Source organism: Manis javanica, chromosome 1, assembly GCF_040802235.1.
Source record: "Manis javanica isolate MJ-LG chromosome 1, MJ_LKY, whole genome shotgun sequence".
NCBI lineage: Eukaryota > Metazoa > Chordata > Mammalia > Pholidota > Manidae > Manis > Manis javanica.
In genome coordinates this window covers 100,289,631-100,315,797 of record NC_133156.1, presented here as the reverse complement: position 1 = coordinate 100,315,797, position 26,167 = coordinate 100,289,631, and the positions used below count along the sequence as shown (strand labels likewise).

The window sequence follows — 26,167 nt, the reverse complement described above, 5'->3', positions numbered from 1 at the left end:
TGAATTTACTGAGGCTCTTTTTGTGGCCTATATGTGGTCTATTCTGGAGAATGTTCCATGTGCACTTGAGAAGAATGTGTATCCTGTTGCTTTTGGATGTAGAGTTCTTTAGATGTCTATTATGTCCATCTGTTCTAGTGTGTTGTTCAGTGCCTCTGTGTCCTTACTTATTTTCTGTCCGCTGGATCTATCCTTTGGAGTGAGTGACATGTTGAAATCTCCTAAAATGAATGCATTGCATTCTATTTCCTCCTTTAATTCTGTTCGTATTTGTTTCACATATGTTGGTGCTCCTGCGTTGAGTGCATATATATTTATAATGGTTATATCCTCTCATTGGACTGAGCCCTTTATCATTATGTAATGTCCTTCTTTATCTTTTGTTACTTTCTTTATTTTGAAGTCTGTTATGTCTGATACTAATATTGTAACACCTGCTTTTTTCTCTCTGTTGTTTGCATGAAATATCTTTTTCCATCCCTTGACTTTAAGTCTGTGCATGTCTTTGGGTTTGAGGTGAATCTCTTGTAAGCAGCATATGGATGGGTCTTGCTTTTTTATCCATTCTATTACTCTGTGTCTTTTGATTGGTGCATTCAGTCCATTTACATTTAGGGTGATTATCGATAAGTATGTTCTTATTGCCATTGCAGGCTTTAAGTTTGTGGTTACCAAAGGTTTAAGATTAGCATCTTTAGTATCTTACTGTCTAACTAAACTCGCTTATTGAGCTATTATAAACACTGTCTGGTGATTCTTTATTTCTATCCCTTCTTTTTCCTCCTCCTCCATTCTTCATATGTTGGGTGTTTTGTTCTGTGCTCTTTTTAGGAGTGTTCCCATTTAGAGCAGTCCCTCTAGGACACCCTGTAGAGGTGGTTTGTGGGAGGCAAATTCCCTCAACTTTTTTTTGTCTGGGAATTGTTTAATCTCTCCTTCATATTTAAATGATAATCGTGCTGGATACAGTATTCTTGGTTCGAGGCCCTTCTTTTTCATTGCATTAAGTATATCATGCCATTCTCTTCTGGCCTGTAAGGTTTCTGTTGAGAAGTCTGATGATAGCCTGATGGGTTTTCCTTTGTAGGTGACCTTTTTTTCTGGCTGCCTTTTATACTCTGTACTCTGTCCTTGTCTTTGATCTTTGCCATTTTAATTATTATGTGTCTTGGTGTTGCCCTCCTTGGGTCCCTTGTCATGGGAGTTCTGTGTGCTTCTGTGGTCTGAAAGGCCATTTCTTCCCCTAGTTTGGGGAAGTTTTCAGCAATTATTTCTTCAAAGACACTTTCTATCCCTTTTTCTCTCTCTTCTTCTGGTACTCCTATCATGCGAATATTGTTCCATCTCGATTGGTCACACAGTTCTCTTAATATTTTTTCATTCCTGGAGATCCTTTTATCTCTCTCTGCATCAGCTTCTCTGCATTCCTGTTCTCTGATTTCTAGTCCATTTATGGTCTCTTGTGTTTAGTCCATTCTTCTTTGACATCCTTCCAGAGCTTGTTTTATTTCTGTATTCTCCTTCCTTAGTTCTTGCGTATTTCTCTGCAAGTCCATCAGCATGGTTATGACTTTTGTTTTGAATTCTTTTTCAGGAAGATTGATTAAATCTATCTCCCCAAATTCCTTCTCAGGGGAGGATGTGGAATATGTCTGGGTTAGTCTGGTCTGGATCAAATTTTCTTGCCTTTTTATGTTGATAGACACAGTGGTATGCTATTGACTCATCTGTCTGCTGGGACCCTTTCCCAGCAGTGAGAGCCAAGACCCTTTCCACTTGCTCCTGGCCTTTCTTTATTGGGATAACAGCAATCCCTAGTGGCTTGTGTTGGGCAGTTGCACATAGACTGGGTCTCTGTTCCTTGCCCAGCCACTATATAGGAAGCTCCCTTGCTGTGGACATGGCCAGCCTCAGGCTGCTACTCTGCTATGGCGGGGCGCCAGAATGGGAATGGACGGGGGATCTCAGAGCTGATGCCCAGGGGGTTATGGTGCCTGGAGTTCCCCGGGATTCCCAGCTTCTGTGCTAAGTGTCCCAGGATGCTTCCGTCCAGCTGTGGGGTCCCTGTCCCTTTAAGACTTTCAAAAAGCACTCACTTTTCTTTGTCCCAGGGGTGCCAGCTGCGGAGACCCGCTCACAGGTCTTACTGTCCTGTTTCCCTAGTATCCAGCACCCCACGCATGCACTGTGTCTGCGCTCTGGTGCGGATGGCTGGGGCTGGGTGTTCAGCAGTCCTGGGCTCCCTCTCCCTCCCTGCTCTGACTCCTCTCCTCCTGCCGGGAACTGGGGTGAGGGGTGCTCGGGTCCTGCCGGGCTGGGGCTTGTATCTTACCCCCTTCATCAAGCGCTGGGTTCTCGCAGGTGTGGATGTTGTCTGGCTGTTGTCCTGTATCTTCTGGTCTCTCTTTTAGGAATAGTTGTATTTGTTGTATTTTCAAATATATGTTTCTGGGAGGAGATTCCCACTGTCCTACTCATGCCGCCATCTTGACTCCGCCCACCATTTTAATTATTATGTGTCTTGGTGTTGTCCTCCTTGCATCCCTTCTGTTGGGAGTTCTGTGTACTTCCGTAGTCTGAGCGATTATTTCCTTCCCCAGTTTGGGAAAGTTTTCAGCAATTATTTCTTCAAAGACACTTTCTATCCCTTTTTCTCTCTCTTCTTCTTCTGGTACCCATATAATGCAGATATTGTTCCTTTTAGATTGGTCACACAGTTCTCTTAATGTTGTTTCATTCCTGGAGATCCTTTTAACTCTATCTGCGTCAGCTTCTCTATGTTCCTGTTCTCTGATTTCTATTCCATTAACGGCCTCTTGCACCTCGTCCAGTTTGCTCTTAAGTCCTTCCAGAGATCGTTTCATTTCTGTAATCTCCTTCTGGACTTCATCCCTTAGCTCTTGCATATTTCTCTGCAGCTCCATCAGCATAGTTATGTCCTTTATTTTGAATTCTTTTTCAGAGGGATTGGTTAGGTCTATCTCCCCAGATTCCTTCTCAGGGGAGGATTTCTGGGTTAGTCTGGTGTGTATCAAATTCTTCTGCCTTTTCGTGGCGATAGAGGTAGTTGTGGAGAGGTTGCACATGTGTCAGCTGGGAGAATGTCCCTTCTTGCTCGTTTGTGGCCTTCCTCTCCTGGAAGAACAGCAACCCCTAGCGGCTTGTGCTCAGCCGCTGCACACATACGGGGTGTCTGATTCTTGCCTGGCCGCTGTGAAAGAACCTCTGCCTGGTTGCTGTGGGTGTGGCCACTGCCTCTATGGCAGAGTTGCGCTGGAGGGGGAACAGATGGGAGGCTCTTTATCACTATGAGGGACCTCCGAGCTGCGCCGCTGCCCAGTGGGTTGGGGCACCCAGAGTTCCCTTGGATTCCCAGTTACTGGGCTGATTGCGCCGGGGCGCATCCATACAGTGGTGGGGTCCCTGTCCCTTTAAGATCTTCAAAGAGCACTCGCTTTTCTTTGTTCCAGTGGCACCGTCTGCGGTGACCCACTCACAGTTCTTACTGTCCCTTTTCCCTAGTATCCAGCACCCCATGCACTATGTGTCTGCGCTCCAGCTGTGGATGACTAGGGCTGGCTATTTAGCAGTTCTGGGCTCCCTCTCCCTCCCTGCTCCGACTCCTCTCCTCCCACCGGGTGCTGAGGTGAGGGGTGCTTGGGTGACGCCAGGCTGTGGCTTGTATCTTACCCTCTTCATGAGGCACTGGGTTCTCACAGGTGTGGATGTAGTCTGACTGTTGTCCTATGTCTTCTGGTCTCTCTTTTAGGAATAGTTGTATGTGTTGTATTTTCAAAAATATATATGGTTTTGGGAGGAGATTTCTGCTGCTCTACTCATGCCGCCATCTTGGCGCCACCCCTACTTGAAGATTTTTAACAAAAACAAAATTGTTCTGTTGTCTTGCCTTGACAAAACACATGAATATAGAAGAGGCATAAAATGAGTGTAAAAGCCCAGATAAATTATGTGTAAATAATATCAAATCTCTAAAGAAATCTTTAAATGAGAGATTATTGATTTGGGCTTAATGCACCAAGCTTCCCTCAGGGATTATATGAGTCACGTTACTGCAGGTAGAATTTTATATTTATATACAATTTCCAAATTCCATGATCAAAAATAAAAAAGTTAAAAACCACTGGTTTAACACATGTATGTGTGTGAGTGGAGAAATGAAAAGGCATTGTTTTTCTGTGTAAATGTAGGTCTTAGGTATGATGCTACATACAGTTTTCATTCTTCTGTGAGTGGAAGCATACTATTGAGAGGAAAAAAATTTTGCTATTGCTTTGCTGCATCACTTGTTTAAGATTTTTGCATGTCCTTTAAAAGGAAGATAAAAGGTTCTGTTGCTTGTTCTGATAAACATTTTTTGTGAAATATACATATATATAAATAAATAAAACATGTTCAGTTTAACAAAATATTATGAAGTAGACACCCATGTAACTCAACATAACTATCACCCAGTCAAGAAATGATGGTTGCTTTCTTAAAAATGCATTTGGGATTGTTTTTTGTTTTTGTTTTTGTTTTTACAAGAGTATTGCTTACCCATTAGAAGTCTTTTACAATTAAAATTGGAAAATGCCTTTGACAAATTTAAGCCCTATGATTTAAAACAAATAAAAGTAAATGGAAAAATGAGAAGAATCTCTGATTGATGTGCTTTATTCAACTAGGTTCTCAAACCATTGGATGTGAAAACAAAATTTTACAATGCAGAGGTATGTATTGGGCACTTAATGGGATTTTCATTAAACAGTAAGATCTTATTTGACTCAAATTCTGATGTATTACATTTCTTTTCATATTGAAGTAAATTGCTGGTAGGACTGCAAATTACATGTGAAAAATGAGCATAAAGTTTAATCAAAAGGGAATAATTTATTGTATATCTCTTTTAATCTGTTGTATTCAACTTACATGAAATCAGTATGCCTTGATTTTTATTCTTGTTAACTTTCACCCCTTTCATTAAGTGATTGCCCTATAATTCCATTTAATGACTGTGTTACTGTCTAAAAACACTAGCAATCTTAAGTATTTACAATGTGGTTCTGATATTACAAAAATAGTTGATGAAACCCTGCAAAAAAGATTTAATATTCATGTGGAAAAATACTGGCAAGTAGAGCTCAGCACATTAAATTCTTTGTCCTGGGAAGTCACTGTGCCAGAGTTAGGTTGCTGAGTTTGGTGAATGGCTGAAAATGTTCTTTGGAAGAAAAGTTTGGTAAAAATATAGAAAAAGTAACTTTTAGAATAGAAGATAATCTATCTTCTATCCTAACAAAGGAGATAAAACAATTTGTTAGAGGAGAAAGGTTTTATTGCTTGGATTTCTTTTATAAAATTCTAATTTATTCTGGCTTCTAGAGTTCCAGAAAAAGCAGATTTCCTAATGGGTTCCCATATACCAATCCCCCAAAACCATGCATCTCATACCACAGTGATAGATTCAGAGGTACTCAAATACAGTATTTTGAAATGAAAATTATGTCTTTATTCCTCTAAACCAGATGGTCAGAAGTTTGCAATCACATGTTAAATTTAATATGTATTTTTACTTTTGGCTTCTGAGTTTTTATTCAGTATAAAGTTTGTACTACAACTTGGCAAACTAAGATGTCTAAGATAAGGAGCCTAACCTGCAGTAAAGACCTATTAGATAACAGAAAAAAGTACATAAAAGAACAACGTATATATTTTATATATATATATACGTGTGTATATATACCTAGGATAATATACAGTGAATCTAAAGAGAATGATATGAAAAGATATGCTTCAGGAACTCCAGGGATGATATTTTGGAGTAGGCTGAAGAAGCTTCATGGAAGAAGAGGAAAAACTTGAGCTGAGTCTGGAAGGAAAGGATTTTAGAAAACTAAAGTGTCAGGCACAACCACATGGAATATTGAGCACATAGTGAAGCATATGCATACTTGATGAGAGGATACAATCTCATCAGATTATTAGATTGCTAGATGTTCAAACAGTTGGTATTTATTTTGGGGACTAGAGGAGTTGGAATACTACATATTCTACCTTTTTTGTTATTAAATAGTATAGTGTTGATTAATTGTAATATAACTTTTGTTATTAAATAGTTTGGTGTTGATTAATTGTAGTATAAGTATTTAGCCTGATGAATTTTAAATAGTCTTTATTTGTCATTTGTTTAAAAACACATGGACTGTAGATGGGGTTTTTTTCAGTACTTGGTTCCTAGGAAGGCACATATTAAGCTATTTTAGGTATTCTTTGTTGAAAATGTAGTGATATATCATAATACTTGTCAGGTAGTTTTGTAACTCTAATATTCAGAGTGAAAAGAAAAAACCCACAATTCCACCACACCAAAAAGTAATTGGTCCTTCATTAATCCATATTCTCTTTCATTCTTTACTCATTTATATATAATGCTCTATTTTTATAATCACAGTAATAATTTTGTTTACTGCATTTTTCAGTTAACACTTTGTATAGACATCATCTTTAAACTTTGCCAATAAATATCAGCTAAACAAATTTAGTAAAATTCTGAACTTTTGAAAATAGACATCTCTAAAAACCAGGAGTGAACAAATAGCATTTAGTGTCTCTCTAAGGTATTTAGTAGTGTGGCAAACAAATACTATTCAGGTGAGGCAGATTCTGTTGAACCCAGCTAGGATATTCAGGTAAATTGTAGGAGTTAGTAAACTACACTAATATCAGTAGGCGATGTTTACTACTCTGTGCCTTAGTCCTTTCACAACTATTATTGGCCCACATTTGCCTCAAACATGCTTTTTACACTGTTTCTGATAATTCTAACAATATGTGAATCATCTAAAGGAAAACAAGTTTCATGAGAAACTGTTGTAGCCTTGTAAGAAGATTGGTGACATTAGAAGCTATGATGCAAACATTTGATTACCTGCTGGATGCAGATTTCCATGCCAGGTATTGAAGAGAAATAAATATAAACTGAGCCTCTTCATAATCTTCAAGGCACTTAGGAGGAGACTAACGTGACATAGCTGCAGTGTAAGCACACACACTGTGCCCCAGATTACGAAGTGCACTTACATTCTGGAAACAGAGGTGGGAAATTATTTCCAGCAATGTGTTTGATGAAAGAATTGACATTTTAGATGGCCTTTAATAAATAAATAGCTTTAGAAACACATGTGAACAAAAGACAAACTATGAAATCTGTTAACAAGAAGAGAATAAAGTCAGTTGTCAAAAGTGGTCTAGCCTAGCCTTCCCTGAAGAGTGACCCATGCAACTCTGATGACCAGGATATGCCTTAAAAAAAAATGATTTCCTTATTACACAGACTTAGGAGACATTAAACAATAGTTATCTATTCTGAATGTAGAAGGTAGTGTATATCCATCCTAAGCAATCTATGAAGAATTACAATATAGGTAAAGAATTTATAGCACTGGAAAGGCATTGGGTGTACCTCTCCCTCAGATGTGCCCTTGAGTATTTGCTCCTGTTTCTGTGTTCGCCAGTAGCATTCTTCTCTATTCATTTAACCATAGCAGTTTCACCTTTTTAGAAAAATGATGTGTCATATTTCCTTATGTTACTTTCTGTTTACTTCCTTGTTTTACTAATGCTGTCTTGTTTAGTAGATTTTAAAAATGCAGAAATGCATTTTATTTTAGAGTTATTCTTTTTCTTTAACATTTAATTCTGATTTTGCTAATTTTTCTTTTTTATTTTTCCATTAGAGTGACCTCAGTTCTGTGGTAATTTGATTTTTTATTATAAATTTATATGCTTTTCATACTCACCCTTTTGACTCTCTGCCTAGTTAACCTCTCCTTACAAAGCATAGTGGAAAAACAAAGTTAGTTGTGAATACCACCTAGGTGACTTCAAAAAGGTATATAATTTGTTTGTACTTTTTCTATTAGATTGATTTTTCTTAATCTGTGTGAAAAAAATTAGATCAAAGATTAAACCGTCAGATTGAAACAACTAAATTTTCATTTTTAGTGTTTTCCTTTTAGGTGTTTTTTTAAAAAGACATGTTAGCCTTGTTTAAAATAGCCTTGGGATTTTCAGCATCTTACTATAAAGTACCCTACTGTACTTCAAATCTTTGAATAAACTACCTAACTGAAATTCATCTTCAAATGCACTGTGATTTTAGTTTTAAGTCTGGGTCAGATAAAGATGGCCTTTGACTACAGTAAACAGAAGAAAATCAGATTTTCCCAACTTGGCTAAAATCATATATTCAATTTCTATTTAGTATAAGCAGCATTTGCTTATATGGCATTACATACATAAGAACATCAACTGTCTTAGCACAAATTCTTAATTTTTCAAATGTCAAATCACTTTATACTAACTATTCAACTAACTTAATTTTCCATTATGCTGCTTTTCTTTCAATTTATCTAAACTTTTATAAAATCCATACATAAAATTGCATTTAATCTGTAATGTGGGTCTGTGGTTTTTTTTTTTTCTTTAAAGCAATGGATTGATGGGATTTTTTTTTTTGAGAAAAAGTAACAGAACAATTCCTTTAAATGGTACGTTCTTTTAAACTAATAAATCATTGTATTTGTATTTTTATTTGAGCCCATGTGCCAACAACTAAAGAGTCTGCCTTATTTTAGATAATTACACATTAAATTATGACTTCATCATTGTATTTTTGCAAATGATTTTGATTTTCCTGGATTTACTGTTAAAACTCATAAATGACACATTTTTTGGTCATAGTTTATTTTGTTTCTGCATATATATATTATGAAATTTTTGAACAAAATAATTCTTAGATATCCTTATCATTTTTTATATAGGTTTGTTTAAAAAATGAACCAAGTTGTCTTTTATCCTTCAGTTACACACAAATTAATAACCAAATAGCATAAAAAGGATGTTTAGCATAAATAATCAGGGAATACAGAATTTTAAATAAAACTACATAAAGTTACTCAGTGACTAAAATACTGCTAAATAGTATCAGTTTCCAAAACTGTCACTAAAACTACAAATTATGTTTTGATTTAAAAGCCCTAAAATTGTTCAGGTATACTTCACATGTATTTTTAACCCTAAATATACATGTAAAATGAACCAAGGAAACACTAATGACCACTATATCAAACTGCTTTAATTAAAAAAAAGGTAAGACCTGTAAGATTAAAAAATATTTATTATTCACTGTACTTGTGGTCCCTATATTATCTAAATTGAAGTAATGTGACATTTGAAGTTATATTATGCTGGAATATTATAATGAAGACCTAGTTATCTTAATATATCACTAAAATGATAGGTACACAGGTGTATTCATTATACTCACATTTTAACATTTTACTGACTTCTAAAAGATGAAGGATATTTGTGAATGAAATTCCAGTTAAGTATTTTTGGATATTAATCCAAAAAAATATTATAGTTATCCCCCATCCATTGTTTGACAAGTTGTCAGTTGACTAACACTTGACTTTGCCCGTTAATTACATTAGGATAAAGATTTCTTTTCTTGCATTAATTATAACTTCGATTTGCAGGCATGAACTAATCACATTTGTGGTTAATATTTTTTCTTCATATAGATCAGATATCTTTGTTGATATTTTAAATGCCATCACACTTTGGTGGATGTTTTTTTCATATCCTCAGACTGATGAAGTATTTCTGGAAGCCCAGATTCAGAATATTACAACCTCACCCATGTTTATGGAGAAAGTTTCATTGGAGCCATCTATAATGTACAATGTAGCAGAATTAAATTCAGTCAATCAAGCTGGAGAATGGTAAATATGAATTATAAAGTGTGTGTCCTTATTTTGAAAGATGAATGTTTCTAATATTTGTTACTTTAGGGTAGTTTGTTATTTTTTTTAGTTAATAGACTTAACTTTTTAGAGAATTTTTATGTTCACAGAGAAATTGTTCAGAAAGCACAGAGTTCCCACATGCCCCTCTTCCCACTCACAGTGTATTTGTATTTACATCTTGTTTTAATGTAGCACACTTGTTTCATTGATAAACCAATATTGATACTTATTAGTAACTAAAGTTCCATAGTTTACTCCGAAGTTCACTCTTTGTGTTGTACATTCTCTGTAGTTTGACAAGTGCAATGACATGTAGCCACCATTACTGTATTATACAAAATAGTTCACTGCCCTAAAAATCTCCTGTGCTCCACCTATTCATCTCTTCCTCCACATAAACATAAAGATCCTAATCATTTGCATTTTGTTTTACATTTGAAATACTTGTTCTTTTATTTTCATTATAATTCAGCGAGGTAAATATGGAACCTTTCATCCTTATCCTGCAAATGATAAAACTGAGGCTTGGGAAGGCATGATGGAGAAGTTAGCAAGGGTAAAGGTGAAGGGTGAGTTTTAAGAAGAATTATTCTCTCTGTATCAAAAGGATTGCTTTTATGTGAAAATGATATGTCTTTGTATAGGTAATTTAGAAGAGGAAGAATAAATAAATGTAGTATTGTCATTAATAAGGATAAGGTAATAGCTGAAGAAAGTACCTGATTTTATTAATCAAGAATGGAAAGTTTACTTGAACCTTATTATGGTGGTTAGATACAGGAAAGTTCTTGGCCTCCCATGCCTCCACTGAAGAAGTAATTTTCCATTCTTTTCCTGATCTTTTAGTTCATTTTGAAAATGATCGCTGAGTTTACAATGGTATGCCTCTTCTTACTCTAAACTATGTTCTTTGATAATTTTAGAGAAAAGGGACAGTATACTTCACATTATGATTTCTATTGCATTTGTTCAGCTAATTGATACATGTCCAATATTTTAGGTAATACATTGCATTCTATTATAAAGAATCTGAAGATGTTCTCTATCAACTGAAAAAAAAATTAAGGAAAATGAATCCTTAGTACAAGTCCTTTCTATTTGTGTTGAAACTACTGAACTGTCTGTCCTATTCTAGGTCTTTGGATGGTAAATCATTCAGTTCCTGTCCAAAGAACAGTCACACCCATGGTTTTTCTTTTAAAAGATTCTAGTGAATTTTTTCCCTCTCTGTCTCCACCCCTCTCAGTGTAACTACATTTGGGTCAAGAGCATATTTGCAGCCAATGGACACACGCCAGTACTTATACTGCCTAAAACCCAAGAAGGAGTTTGCAGAAAAAGCAGGCATCATTAAAGGAGTAACAGTAATTGGAAAACTGGATATAGTGTGGAAAACAAATCTAGGTGAAAGGGGAAGATTACAGACCAGCCAACTTCAAAGAATGGTGAGTCTGGGAAAACATTGGTGGGGATTTTGGTGTGTGGGGGGCAGATAGTTAGAACAACTTAAATTTTCTAAGGTGTATCACTAAAAATCAGAGCACTGTGAAAGGCATTATTAATATTACTAGAGAATAAGAGATAAAATACTAATAATTTTACTTACCTCTAGAAAGACAGTTGGTATTGAGATGAATGAAAAATGTTCAAATGTCAATTTATCCATAATACTTGGCTTTTTACTTTACCAAACAGAAATTAAGTGCTTACCAATCATTCATACTATAATTCATGCTCAGTGTCATCTGACTTCCACCATATTAAAGTTCTCTTTTTTGCAATGTCCTGAAACTTGTGGACTTAGCACATTGACCAACTAAGTTCATACTTTTTTTTAAGATGTTTAAAATCTGAGTCATCTGAAACTCAGAGAGTCTTACTAAAATTATCTTGTAAACATCAGTTGGATATTTTACCTAATTTCTGCTTTGAGAGTAGGGGTAGCTACCAGTCCTCCTTCTACTAGTAAGAAGATGCTGCAGAATCCAGAATCCTCCCTTTATACAGAATATTAACTGTTGTGATATATTCCAAAGTTTACTTTCTTTTACTATTTAAGGAAATGATTGGGGAAAAAAATAAGCCTAATTTATTATGCAGCACTTAGCTATCAACCTGTCTGTCATGGCATGTTTTAAGCTTTGGTTCCTATGATCCGTGCCTACATTTCTCTCATGAATAGACATGATTTTCTTCCTGGATCATTTCAAAGTGATCTTCTTCTTCCTGTTTCAGCAGTGACCCTACCTATTTCATTTATGTATAAGCTACAGTATCTTTGGAAAGCATCCCTTTGAGATCAGACCCCCTGAAATTTCTTTCCTGTTTTAACTGTGAAATTCATTTTAACCCTACCGAACATGAAGTAATTATAGCAAAACAGTCATGATCAATAGTGCTGGTCCTCAGGTAGTAGCGACAGAAACATTAGAACGAAGAGCAGAATGTCAGAAATATTTTCCAGAATTAAGGTGGAAGACCCAACAACTTCGAGTGGATGTGCTGGTGTGGTACCTTCACTAAAATGGAAAGGTTTTCGAATAGATGTATGTTAAATGTATTGTTTTTTCTCTTAGGCTCCAGGTTACGGAGATGTTAGGTTGTCTTTGGAGGCAATTCCGGATACTGTAAACCTAGAAGAACCTTTTCATATTACCTGTAAAATAACAAACTGCAGGTAATGCCAATGTGGATGTCTTTTACTCCTCACATACTTAAAGAAGTTTTTAATTTTTTAATACCCTTTTTAAAGTTTCCTCTTGACATACACACAGGCTTTTCTGATGTTGTGTTGAGTACTGTGAAGTTCTTCATCTGGTAGCTGAATATTATGTATTTTTGAGGTCCTACTGTATTAGGTATTTTCTGTGTTTTTCACTCATGTACCATATCCAGTGAGGTAGGTATTAATTATTCACATTATATACAAAAGAAAGCCTACTGAGTGATTGTGACTTACTCAAGCTCAAAGAGCTAGAAAAGATGGAGCCAGAATCTGAAACCTGGTGTGTTTGACTTCAAAGTCTATGTTATTTTCATTGTTTACACTTCGTTCATATTTCAGATTACTAAAGCATGAACTAGCATGTTCTTATGGAATAATACATTATAGATTTAATATAATGACATAAACTTTTCTGAGCCATACTTAATACCTGAGCTATATCTTTTTAAGCAAAAACTGGTTATGATTTTAATATAAGGCATAGTTATAGATTGGAAGAAAGGATTTGGATAATAAAGACAGCATATAATCCAGCTATTGGGAAACAAAGAGCACAGGACTTTGAAGCCAGGAAAACCTAGATTAAATCCCAGTGCTATCACTTTTGCTAATACTGTGTTACTACTTGGTATATATTATTAGTTGGGGCATTTTGACAATAATGCAGTGGTAAATCCAATTCTCAGTCTGAATGTATAATCCTTTTTAACCATTCCAACTTTATGATATTAGGAAAATAGGAAATACTCATCCTTCAAAATTATAAAAATAGCTACTTCCCCTATGAAGCTACCTCGACCTTCTTAGGTACAGTTAATGACTCCTTTGTTTGTCATAGTAAATATTAATATAGCTTTTTAGTGCTCATATATTTTACTATACTAAGTAGTTTCTCTCTCACTAGATGAAAGGACTATATCTTACCCCAGCATTGTAAATGCAATATTTACCACATCATAGGAGCTCTGTAAACAGTACACACAGGGTAAATATATAGGATATATCTGTGCATATGGGATGTGCTTTTATATTTTTTTTAGTTTTTTGGTGATTCAAGTAAGTTTTCTAAAAAGCACTTGTTTCATAGAGTTTCAGTTTCCTCATCTATAAAAGTGGGATCCTTCCCCACCACATAGTACAGACACACACATAACATACGCTTCCTGTATTTTTGTGAAATTTAATGAGAAAATCTGTGTAGTGTATCTAACCTGGTCTGTAGCACATAGTGAAAATTTCAAATGTTTGAGGATACAGACACCTATTCAATCAGTATCTAAAAGCCAATAAATTAAAATTTCAGTATTTAAAATACAGAGCCAACTATAAAGAAAAAGGAGAAAAAAGAAAGTAGTCATAAATGGTGGTAGAGTGAGAGACTTTATTATGAGCCTGTTGGTTATTTTTTTTTAAGTAATGTGCATACTTTCACTTCAAGTTTTTTAACATGCTTAAGCTGAACTGGTACATCAGTTATAAGCAGAAGTAGTCTTTCATGTTAACAGTGATAAAACCTGAATAGTATTTATTTATTAGAAATCTTGTCAGTGATTTTCTGTTTTCTGTGTGGTAAAGAAATAGGTTAAATAGCAAAAGCACCAGACCAGACTCATTTTTCTTTCCTGTAGAGTACCTAACAAATAAGCATACATAGCAACAAGATTAGACACAAATGTCTGGAAGTCTCCCAGAGAAGTGGCAAAGCTATTAACAGTGGTTAATCATCAGGAAGGAGCCAGTGCTCAATGACAGGCCCAGAAGGCCTGCAGCTGGACAGGCAGCTTAGTCTCAGTGCCACTTTAAACCCTTGAAGATGACATCTCCTCTCATTTTCCTGATTCTATTTTAAGTGAAGTAAAAATGACTTATTATTTCAGATTGTGGTTTTTAGTCTCCTAATGAACACCCAGAACACAAATACACTGGCAATAGCAGAAGAAACATCATTGTAACCCCTTTGTGAAAGGAGCGAGATTTATTCGTTTTTCTGATTCCTTTAGCAGTGAAAGGACTATGGATCTGGTTTTGGAAATGTGCAATACCAATTCCATCCACTGGTGTGGCATTTCAGGAAGACAGCTTGGAAAGCTGCATCCAAGTTCCTCTCTCTGCCTTGCCCTGACCCTGCTGTCTTCAGTACAGGGGCTGCAAGTATGCACTTTTCAATAATTTGAGTATTTGGGGGTTTATCAACTCATAGTCATATGTTATATCCCTATTTCTCTTGTAATAATCAATGAATGAAATCTTGAGCCCTGTATCTTTCTCTCAATAGAGCATCTCCGGCTTAAGACTAACAGACACTTTCTTAAAGAGGACATATGAATACGATGACATCGCACAAGTCTGTGTGGTATCTTCGGCCATTAAAGTGGAAAGCTGAAGAAAACTTCCAATGTTGTGCTTTCACAAAACTTTCTGTATTTTTGTCACCTTTGTGAAATCCAACAGCAAAAAATAAGTGTATATTAGTTAAATGTCTCTCCTGTAAAACTGTTAAAATGTTAAATATTTGTTTTGACAGCAACCTTCAACCTATTTTATCTTGTGAGTTATATTCTAAATGAACATGTGTACATTTTCTATGTGTATCCTATTTCATTTCATTCACATGACCAATGAACTTTGTTCTCCTAAATCTCTGTATTTGAGGCCATTTGTCCTTAACAAGTATCTGGAACAGGAGTCAGCATACATTTTATGTGAGAGGCCAGGTACTAAATAGTTTAGGCTTTCCAGACTATGCTGTTTCTGTTGAAAATACTCAACCCTGCTATTGTAGTGCAAGAGCAGCCAGTAGACAGAAAACAGTGGTGTTTACAGAAGTAGGGCAGCCTGCTGAATTTGGCCTGTAGGCCATAGTTCGCTGACCTTGATCTCAAAAGTGCAGTTGTTTCTTAAAACCTTACATTTGCTAATACTATGTGAGTTTTTGGTATGTATCTGTATTTGTATATACATAGAAACACACACACGTCTCAGTTTCAGTTACTAACAGCAGATCAGAATTGGTTTTATCTTAGACTGTTTATTACTGTTAACTTTTAACTAAACCCTCAAAATTTTCTAATTTTAAATCCAAAAAATGCTGTTTTCCTATTGAAAAATAACACTTACATAAAGCATTTCTAGCTTCTGATACTTGATTTTGAACTCTAAATCATGTATTAATATTATTAAAATTTTTATCTCTACATACAATCACACTAACTTATGCCAAACAGAAAGTTAAGACTGTAACAACTCTGCAAATGAATGTAATAAAAGTTTCAATGTTTTGTAAGGAAAACAAAAGCTTATGCCATTAAATAGAAACTTATTTGGTAAGTTGAAGTTCAAGGATGTATATATAATTGCTTAAATGTAAGAGTGCATTAAGTCAAATACAAAAATTGTTTTTTCTTAAATGCAGAATTATTTATTGGCATGACAAATTGGTCCAAAATCAAAACCATATTCAGAATGAGATTCGCCCCTTAAATTGGAGTAATAATTAATGAAATGTCTGTGCAAAATAAAGTGCAAGCAATTTAAAATTGAACTTTTTTCCATAATGACTAAGATTGATTAAATGATGAAATAAGACTTTATAGCCACTGCACTGGGTACTTCGATTGTTTTTTCAAGCGTCTTCTCATGACCGAACCTTCTGTTTCTAATTTAAAAGGTATGATGGTCACTTGGAATCTGCTGTATAACTTGAGTTAAATACAGAGTCTCTCTTTATAAGCAATCCCCTGGAAACATATTGTTCATTCTTTAAGTAAAGGTTAGATATGTCATCTGAGAAAGGATCTGTTTAAGCCATATTATAAAAATTAGATAAACAGTTTAATACATTAAATCAAAATGTCATTTGCATAAAAAGAATGCTTTAAGTTTTACAAAGCATCATAACAGCTACAGCTACTACAATGAAATGTGGTTGATGGAAATCATTCCTAAGTAGAATGTGTGTAAAGATTCATTTTAATGCCCTTTTGTTCCAGACAAGTATAATATTTGGAGCATTCCTTGTAATTTTAAGAGTAGCCAGCACAATTCAACTACATACAACTTTCTTGAAATATGTTGCAATACAGAGATTCCAAAATCGTGAATGTACTTGGAGAGCAAAAATGGCTTAAATAGAACAGAAACCCAGGTATGTGGAACAGATCTCTAGATTGGATTTGTTATGGGTGATATGTTAGCAAAAAAGCTAGATAAGGGAAATGGAAGAAATACACCAATTCCTGTTACTTTGTGTAAAAAGAATGGCTATCTTAACTACAGATATTAGTAAATCAAGACATTGTTTTAAAGCATTTTTTCTTATGATGGCCTTGTCTGATTTGGGTATCAGAGTAATAACTAAAAATAAGTAATTTCTCCTCTTCTATTTCCTGGAAGAAACTGTAGAACTGATACTTTCTCCCTTAAATGTTTCATAGAATTGATTGTTAATTGACTGGGCTTGTAGCTTTCTTTTTAGAGGTTATATCTATTTCTTCAGTGAGCTTTGGCAGTTTGTATCTTACAAGGAATTTGTTTAAGATGTCAAACATATAGATGTAGAGTTCATTATAGTGTTTCTAATTATCTTTTTAATGTGTATAGGGGCTGTAGTAATATACCATTTCACTTGATACTGTTGATTTGTATTCTCTGTTTTCCTAGCCAGCTAGGTAGAGTCTTGCCAATTTTATTAACCTGAACGCATTTTTAATGCACTGAAGATAGTTATGTTCGAAACTTTTTCTCACTCAACAATGGATAAAAGAGTGACTAATTTTTAATTAAGGATCAACTCTGCTTTTTTTTCATCACAGTCATCACTTTCACGTGATTAGTTAGTACTTCATTCTATATAAACTTAAACCTTAGGAGATAAATCTAACTTCATGACAAATTAAGTTGGTTTAGATAGAATATAGGAGATTTAAGTCAGAGAGCCTAGGATTTAAGTCCTGCTGTTCTCTGGCCAGAACTGTAGGTTCATACAGGTCTTTGTTGTAGTCTGAGTTCACGTAATTATGTATTTGCTAATCAAACTGAGGAGAACTCTCTAACCTAGTGTTGCTCTGAATTAAGAGTCCTTGCACCTATAGTGGAACCACCTACTGTTCTGTTTAAAATGCTAATTCCTAGGATTTATTACAGGATCTAAATAAAAATTGAAAGTGTGGCCCTGAATCTGCACTTGCAATGAATTCCCCAGGTGATTCTTAAAGTGGAATTATTGAAACATTTCTAATCTCACAATGGCAAAGAAAGAAAGGAAGAGTTGCTTTTTAAACTTCAAGATACCCACTAGTTGTAATTAGTCTTTTAAGAGCAGTTATAGTAAGACCCTGATCATCATCAGTATTGCTAATTTAATTTTATATGACTTCCTTTCTGTTCTCTCTCTGAACACTTGTTAAATCATTACAGATCCACCCGACCGTATCAATTTCATAATTAACAAGCGAAATTCCAGTTGCAATTAGAACAGTGTCATCCATCACTGTAGTTAGAGCCATGCCACTAATACTTAAGGCCACTTCTCTCCACTAACATGTATTCTAATTTCAATGAAATATTTTATGTCTCCTGCTCTCTAAGTTGCATCAAATTAAGGTTAAGCATAAAAGCGACATGCCAAGCAAAATTACAGCAGAGGATTGCATGAACAAGCAATATCAGTGATGCTTTTGAAATCCATCAAAAAATCAGTTTGTTTTTTAAAAATCAGTGTTTATAGCAACTTACTTAAATGACACTTAGAAAATCCTTAAGGTAAGGGCCAAGCCATTGGCTTATTTAAACATAGATATATTTGAGTTTCCATGGTAAAGTTATCACTGGGGAAATTGTGCTAATTAAGTTGAATAGCTATACAACTGACCTACAGTACCATTAAGGATTTCTAAATGTATTTTATTATGTACTTTACATAACTGGCCATGCTGATGTTACCAGTACCAAATTGCAAGCAAGATTAGTTAACTATGAAAACCTGAGCATCCTACCTTCACTTTCTATACATTCACAGCATCTATTTTTTCTTTTCAAAATAACTGCTCTTGTACCACATGCTGCTTTCCACCAGCTCTTAAGATTTCCTGTAACCCATCAGAACAAGCAGCATTAAAGACAGTACCGGTCCTTACATTATTACTGATAGCACTATCAAAGCTAAACCTAGAAAACGAATTTCTCTCTGGCATGCTGTTCAGTGGCAAGAACATTTCTAACCCAGCATGAGAAACCTTTCCTTTTGGTCATCTCTCCTTTCAAAAAAGTTTGCTTAAGAATGTGGAGCTAGAGAACTTACCAATACACAGCCCTACTGTTCAATAAATATACTCTGCTAATAAGCCTAATATACAAATATGATAATGGTTTGAAAATGGACCCTGTCAAGTGCTATATTAGCATTTGTCAAGGTTACTGATCATTCATTTACAAAGGAGTCATGTTATGTTCAAGTCTGTTCATGATAAACCTATACTCTAGACAGATTTATTTAGTTTTTTTGTTTTTTTCTTTGTTTGGGGCCACTATCTGCAGCAAACACTTCAGAGCCATAACCATTTGCAATCTGGGCTAGGGTCTGTGATCAAGTCAGGAATGTTCTTCAGCGCTGCTGCTGAATGATCGGCTCCGGATGTGATTTCTAAGCTGCTCTATAAGTTCAGGATTCTGTTGCTGTATCTGCTGAGCAAACTGCTGTCCCCTGTAGTAAAGAGGCAAAGTGGTATGAATTAGGGAATTTCCAGACACCAAGAAGAAAGAACTGCAAAGGATGTGGGTACTGCCCAAAGGAAACTTCTATAAAAACAAGTTTTAGAATCACAACTTCAGTACCTGCAAGTTTACCAATGCCTCCATATGGCCTTATTAAAATGAAGTCTTATTCTTCATAAGAAACAAAACATCCATGCTCACAAATTACTGAGTTCCTGAAATGGGTGAAATCCACTCCCTTTAGTGTTTAACTACAAATAAGCAAAAGGCTAAAAAGTATATGCTTTTTCTATGTGCTCAAATATAATGTAAAGTAGTTGTTCTTGTAGTCAAATCTTCATAGTCTCTCTCATGACAGGTGACACACCCATCTTGGGATGCTTATAGAAGTCACCCAACAGAACTGATGGTTAAAAAGACAAATTTAATACAAGTTCCTAAGTGTGTGACCCTCAATTGCAAGTTTAAGATACCACTATAATTGCACCACTTAAAGATCACTAAAAATGCAGTATCACAAGTAGGATTACATAGTCGTGATCACAAACAGCAGAGAATAATTGTGGCTTCATATGAAGTGTCCAGTGACAGCATCATACACAGATTCAAAAAGCAATTCAGAAAGAGTAGCTTAAGAAATTTAGACAGAAGTGAAAGTAATGTGCTCAAGTAAGAAGATGCAAGGTGTTCCTTTAATGATAACATGCACTAAAAAAGTTTGAATAAAATAGTTTCCTAAATTATCTGAACATGAATATATGTACTATATTCTACTGAAATATGTATGTTTAACTAAATTAATACATACTTTAGACATCTGACTTTCATCTACATCCCTGAGTATTCAAATCTGCTGAAAAAATTTTTCTTGGATCCAGATCTTCCTGCTCTTGAGTCTGAAAATCCCAGTTTATGAATTTCTTTTAGAGCTAATAACTAATGAAGCCACTGACACCAGCAGTAGAAGATGAAAATTAAAAACAAGAGCTCTGCTCCCTCACCTTAGAGACAAACTATAAGACATTAAAATACTTTCTTACTATTTCTATTTTAAGTAACACTTACGCTTGGATGAGGCTAGACAGGTCAGTTAGGCCCCCAACTCCAGCAGCAGGTCCCCCAATGGCATTTGTCATCATTCCTGACATTCTAGAGTAGGCAAGAGATAGATCACTAGGATTGGCATATATTCTTAGCAAGTAAGATACTGGCCAGGGAAGAATCAGTTAAATATACCCACATTGAGTAGGAGGTTAGGCTAAATGTGCATGTCTTTAAGTTCCGGGGGACTAGCATTCATTTATCACTTAACATTTATCATTTTTTAGCTGATGTGCTCAAATTAGGAGCCTGGCAAGTAGAAGGGGGGTATGTAGTATGCTCTTTCTGTATACTTACAGCTGTTGAACTTGAGGATTCTGCATTAAACTTGCTGCCTAGAATTGAAAAATGGCATATCTCATTAAAGGCAGTTAATAGTTAGGGATCTTTAACAAAGATTTTTTAGAAAAAAGCAGAGGAATGAAAGCTAAACCATGTATGCATAAACATTTTGTAGACTGATAGTGTGCTATTCAAAGTGAATGGGAATGTAAAAAAAAAATGTACTAGAAAAGAATGACATTAAAAATACATTGCACAGATAAAGAAATTACAGACACCACTGTAAGGATACTGAGAGTTTACTTACTACTGTTGATTAGATCAATAAAGCCAAAAGGAAAAATAGAAACTTTAGAAGTGTAAAGAATTCCCTGCACTTGAGAGGGCCCACTTGAGAAGAGCACCCTAAGAGGTGTGACCTTGCTCTGGGGCTCAGGGCTTTCAATCCTTCCCATGCATACAGTGGGAGACGTTGTTGTTAATGCCTGCACTGCATGCACTTTTAAAACTCTATTTTAAAGACATAACTTTTTTGCTTCAAATTGGTACTGTCAACATTTCTGTAAAATTTACATTTAGCTTAAATTTTTGGAGACAGTAACTTTTTGATTCAGTGACCCTAAATGAGGTATTGGAAAAACCACTGCTTATGTTTATTACCATAAAGATAATTGGCTTGACTGGCAAATAATTCAGTAACTCTCCCTGAGTCTCGGTTAGGATTGGTGCCTCTGAGCCAACACAAGTACTATGGGCATTGCACAGAAAAACCGGATTGATGAGCTATAAACAAAAACATTCTGCTGCACAATATCTCTAATCTGATTCTGCAAAAGTAGTTCTCCTTAAAGAATCTAGGGCATACAAGAAATACAAAGCAGATCTTAAGTCACTTTAAATTAAAAATTGACCTCCATTTCAGTAGTTAATGTCTTGCTCACTGTAATAACCAAATACATAAAACTGCATGTACAGGTAGAACCTTCCTCTCCCAGCATGGGCCTACCACAGATCTGCCAGTTGCAATAGAAAAGAAAGGCACAGTTGGCTGCTCTTTTTACCCGATTCTTCTATTTCTCTTCCCCCAGCTTACTGACTCAGTTCTGGCCCTCCAGGGTCAGGGTTAACCAGAAGGAACAGAGTAAGGGGTGTCAGGAAAGTTACTTGGTGACTGGTATTGTCTTAATGGTTTTACCTTGGTGTCACTGCTTAAAGCCATTCTGGTTCTCTCATGGGGCACTTACTGAGGGTCTTCAGACACTCAGACTCTCCCAACCTCCTGGACATTTCTCATCTATTCTCTGAGACTGGTAATTTGCTCTTGGGATGGATGCTGTGACTTCTGCTTTGTCCCAAGTTCTCAGGAGTCCTCTCCTGGAGACTGTGCGTTGGGGCTTGTCACCTTCCAGGAGGCCGTCTTATGCAGATTCTGACCGGAACTATCTCATAAGTATGCGTGCTCACTTTGATCCACAGGAGACACACATCTACCCCACTGCTACCTGTACAAATATTTCCTAAACACACAGCTAATTCTGCAACTAGCTTCTTCAGCTGGCAGGTCTGACACCAGTCTACTCTCTTCCAAACTGAGGGCCATATAGAAAGCTCTCTGAGTGGGCCAGCAAAGCCCTCTCTGAGCTTGAGGAGAGCAGGCTTCCTTATGTCCCTCACACATGCAACAGCTCTGTAATTCCAATAGCTTTATCCAATAACCCTCTTTTTTTTATTACACTATCATTGATATACAATCTTATGATAGTTCCACATAAACAACAGAGTAGTTTCAACATTCACCCATATTTTCAAGTCCTCACCCCCTCCACTGCAGTCACTATCAGTGTAGTAAGATATTACAGAATCATTGCTTGTACTGCCTTCCCCGTGACCTACCCACATTGTGATTGCGAATTATAGTGACCCTTAGTTCCCTTCTCCCTCCCCTCGAACCCTCCCCAAACCCTCCTCTTTGGTAACTACAAGTCCCTTCTTAGTATCTCTGCATCTACTGCTATTTTGACCCTTCTATACTGCTTTGCTGTTATACTCCACAAATGAGTGAAATGACTTGGTATTTGTCTTTCTCCACCTGGCTTATTTCACTGAGCATAATACTCTCTAGCTCCATCCATGTTGTTGCAAATGGTACAATTTATTTTCTTCTTGTGGCTGAATAATATTCCTTTGTATATATGTACCACATCTTCTTTATCCATTCATCTACTGATGGACACTTAGGTTGCTACCATGTCTTGGCTATTGTAAATAGTGCTGCTATAAACATAGGGGCACATGTATCTTTTTGAATCAGGGATCTTCTTTTCTTCAGATAAATTCCTAGGAGTGGATTACTGGGTCAAATGGTATTTCTATTTTTAGTTTTTTGAGGAACCTCCATATTGTGTTCACAATGGTTGAATAGTTTACATTCCCACCAACAGTGTAGGAGGATTCCTCTTTCTCAGCATCATCGCCAGCATTTGTTGTTTCTTGTCTTTTGGATCGTGGCCATCCTAACTGGTGTGAGGTACTCTCATTGTGATTTTAATTTGCATTTCCCTCATGATCAGCAATGTGGAGCATCTTTTCATGTGCCTGTTGGCCATCCATATTTCTTCTTTGGAGAAATGTCTGTTTTGGAGACATTTGGAAACATACTTTGGAGAAGTGTCACATCCTCTGCCCATCCAAAAATGCTCTTTTAATCTCTATCAACCTGATTTTTTTTTTTTGAGAGGGCATCTCTCATATTTATAGATCAAATGGTTGTTAACAACAATAAAATTCTGTATAGGGGACTCAATGCTCAATGCACCATCATTAATCCACCCCAAGCCTAATTCTCATCAGTCTCCAATCTACTGAAGCATAATGAACAAGTTCTTACATGGTGAACAAATTCTTACATAGTGAATAAGTTCTTACATGGTGAACAGTACAAGGGCAGTCATCACAGAAACTTTTGGTTTTGATCACGCATTATGAACTATAAACAATCAGGTCAAATATGAATATTTGTTTGATTTTTATACTTGATTTATATGTGAATCCCACATTTCTCCCATATTATTATTATTATTATTATTTTTTTTTTAATAAAATGCTGAAGTGGTAGGTAGATGCAACATAAAGGTAGAAAACATAGTTTAGTGTTGTAAGAGAGCAAATGTAGATGATCAGGTGTGTGCCTGTAGACTAAGTGTTAATCCAAGCTAGACAAGGGCAATAACACATCCACAGATGCAGAAGATTTCTCTCAAAACAGGGGGGGGTGAGGTTCTAAGCCTCACTTCTGTTGATCCCTAATTTCTCACCTGATGGCCCCCCTGCGACTGTGCCTGTCTTAGGTTGTTCCTCCCTTGAGGAATCTTACCCGTCTCTGGCTAACCAGTCATCTTCCGGGGCCATACAGGGAAATGTAAAGTTGGTAAGTGAGAGAGAAGCCATATTGTTTGAAAAGGTTAGCATTTTACTTCTTTGCAGATTTATGCCCTGTGGCTTCTATGCCCACCATTTGTCTTGAGGTATCTTTACCACTTGGAAGAATTATGATACTCGGTAAATTCGATAGGAGGCACAAATTCTATTTAAGTGTTGTAATTAGGAAGGAAGAGGAACAGCTACAGAAGTAGCAGATGGAAGAAAACATGGGAAGATTGATTCTTTCTTTGACATATCTTCTTGTAGAGTAACTTAAGCATGTATAGGTTTTAAACTACTAATTAAATTGTGCACACACATTAACATAATAGGAATACAGTAACATAACCAAAGCAGACCTATAATTGCCAGCCATCTCCAGTGAAACCAAGAAAACCAGTTAGGCACGCTAGGTATTTGTGAAAATTTATCTATGATATGATGGATATTGTCCAACTGAACTTGAACAGTCTGAGAGAAATCAAATTAAAACAACCCATTCCTGAGTACTGTTCACATCCTATATGTTCTTTTAACAGTAGATAGTCTGTAGTTGTAAGATTTTGGAGTGCTACAACTTGCACTTCTCCTAATTCTTGGTTGAGTTCCAACAGTATAGATCCAGTCAAATTTGTTGTTTTACTGTATGCACAGGCCAGCTTAGATATCCCCTTCTTCATTCCCATGGCAAGTCCAGGAACCGGTGGGATGAATGCAGCTACAACTGTAGCAGCGCCTGGATCTTTGTTGAGGTTTTTTGATGATCATCTTCTGGTATGAGTCTTCCAGAGAGTGCTGATGTTAGAAGTTCTTCTTCATATCATATCTTAGTTCATTTTCTGGGTAGCCAAATTAGACTTTCATCCTCTGTATAAACACAAACAGAAACTTTGCCCACACTTTGATATGCCCTTTATACCATTGTGTAGAACTCATTGGAGGTCACCACACAGGAACTGCTTTTTTTTTTTTAAGAGAAAGGAATATTATCAAAAAAATGTACCTCCATAGCTGACCATCTGACACCCTTTAAGTGATCAAAATTAAGGATATTTAAAGCATGCATTAATCATTGATTTACAGTTAGTTTTATCCTGTTAGTGAGTAATCCCCCTTTTCTTTCTTTTTTTTTTGTTATGATTAATCTACACTTACATGAAGAACACTATGTCTACTAGGTTCTCCCCTATACCAGGTCCCCGCCCACAAATCCCTCTACAGTCACCATGCTTCAGCATAGCAAAATGCCGCAGAATCACCACTTGTCCTCTCTGTGCTGTACAGCCCTCCCCTTTCTCCCCTCCCCCCATTATGCATGCTTATCTTAATAACCCCCTTCTTCTCCGCCCCCCTTATCCCTCCCCACCCACCCATCCTCCCCAGTCCCTTTCCCTTTGGTACCTGTTAGTCCATTCTTGGGTTCTGTGATTCCGCTGCAGATTTGTTCCTTCAGTTTTTCCTTTGTTCTTATACTCCACAGATGAGTGAAATCATTTGGTTTTTCACTTTCTCCGCTTGACTTATTTCACTGAGCATAATACCCTCCAGCTCCATCCATGTTGCTGCAAATGGTAGGATTTGCCCTCTTCTCATGGCTGAGTAATATTCCATTGTGTATATGTACCACATCTTCTTTATCCATTCATCTACTGATGGACACTTAGGTTGCTTCCAATTCTTGGCTATTGTAAATAGTGCTGCGATAAACATAGGGGTGCATCTGTCTTTTTCAAACTTGATTGCTGCGTTCTGAGGGTAAATTCCTAGGAGTGGAATTCCTGGCTCAAATGGTAAGTCTGCTTTGAGCATTTTGAGGAACTTCATACTGCTTTCCACAATGGTTGAACTAATTTACATTCCCACCAGCAGTGTAGGAGGGTTCCCCTCTTTCCACAACCTCGCTAACATTTGTTGTTGTCTGTCTTTTGGATGGTAGCCATCCTTACTGGTGTGAGGTGATATCTCATTGTGGTATTAATTTGCATTTCTCTGATAACTAGCAATGTGGAGCATCTTTTCATGTATCTGTTGGCCATCTGAATTTCTTCTTTGGAGAACTGTCTGTTCAGCTCCTCTGCCCATTTTTTAATTGTATTATTTGCTTTTTGTTTGTTGAGGC

General features: G+C 36.2%; 2 protein-coding genes across 8 annotated transcripts in view; one reads left to right on the top strand and one right to left on the bottom strand.

Annotated features, from left to right (window-relative positions):
• TRAPPC13 (trafficking protein particle complex subunit 13) overlaps positions 1-16,124 on the top strand; it is a 54,879-nt gene extending 38,755 nt beyond the window's left edge. For 2 of the 6 annotated variants that reach the window (XM_073235662.1, XM_017675375.3), the window contains 7 exons: positions 4,686-4,730; positions 7,737-7,754; positions 9,652-9,785; positions 11,056-11,254; positions 12,386-12,486; positions 14,535-14,685; positions 14,810-16,124. In XM_073235662.1, the coding sequence (XP_073091763.1) occupies positions 4,686-4,730; positions 7,737-7,754; positions 9,652-9,785; positions 11,056-11,254; positions 12,386-12,486; positions 14,535-14,685; positions 14,810-14,917 (756 nt within the window). In that variant the 3' untranslated portion in view covers positions 14,918-16,124. The remainder of the gene's footprint in view (positions 1-4,685; positions 4,731-7,736; positions 7,755-9,651; positions 9,786-11,055; positions 11,255-12,385; positions 12,487-14,534; positions 14,686-14,809) is intronic. The other 4 variants (XM_073235667.1, XM_017675377.3, XM_017675376.3 and 1 more) reach the window with 3 other exon arrangements.
• Positions 16,125-17,171: 1,047 nt separating this feature from the next.
• SGTB (small glutamine rich tetratricopeptide repeat co-chaperone beta) overlaps positions 17,172-26,167 on the bottom strand; it is a 69,956-nt gene continuing 60,960 nt past the window's right edge. For both annotated transcript variants that reach the window (XM_073235680.1, XM_073235682.1), the window contains exons 9-11: positions 20,644-20,681; positions 20,311-20,394; positions 17,172-19,234 (exon numbers count right to left, since the gene is read on the bottom strand). In XM_073235680.1, coding sequence (XP_073091781.1) covers positions 19,123-19,234; positions 20,311-20,394; positions 20,644-20,681 — 234 coding nt within the window. In that variant the 3' untranslated portion in view covers positions 17,172-19,122. The remainder of the gene's footprint in view (positions 19,235-20,310; positions 20,395-20,643; positions 20,682-26,167) is intronic.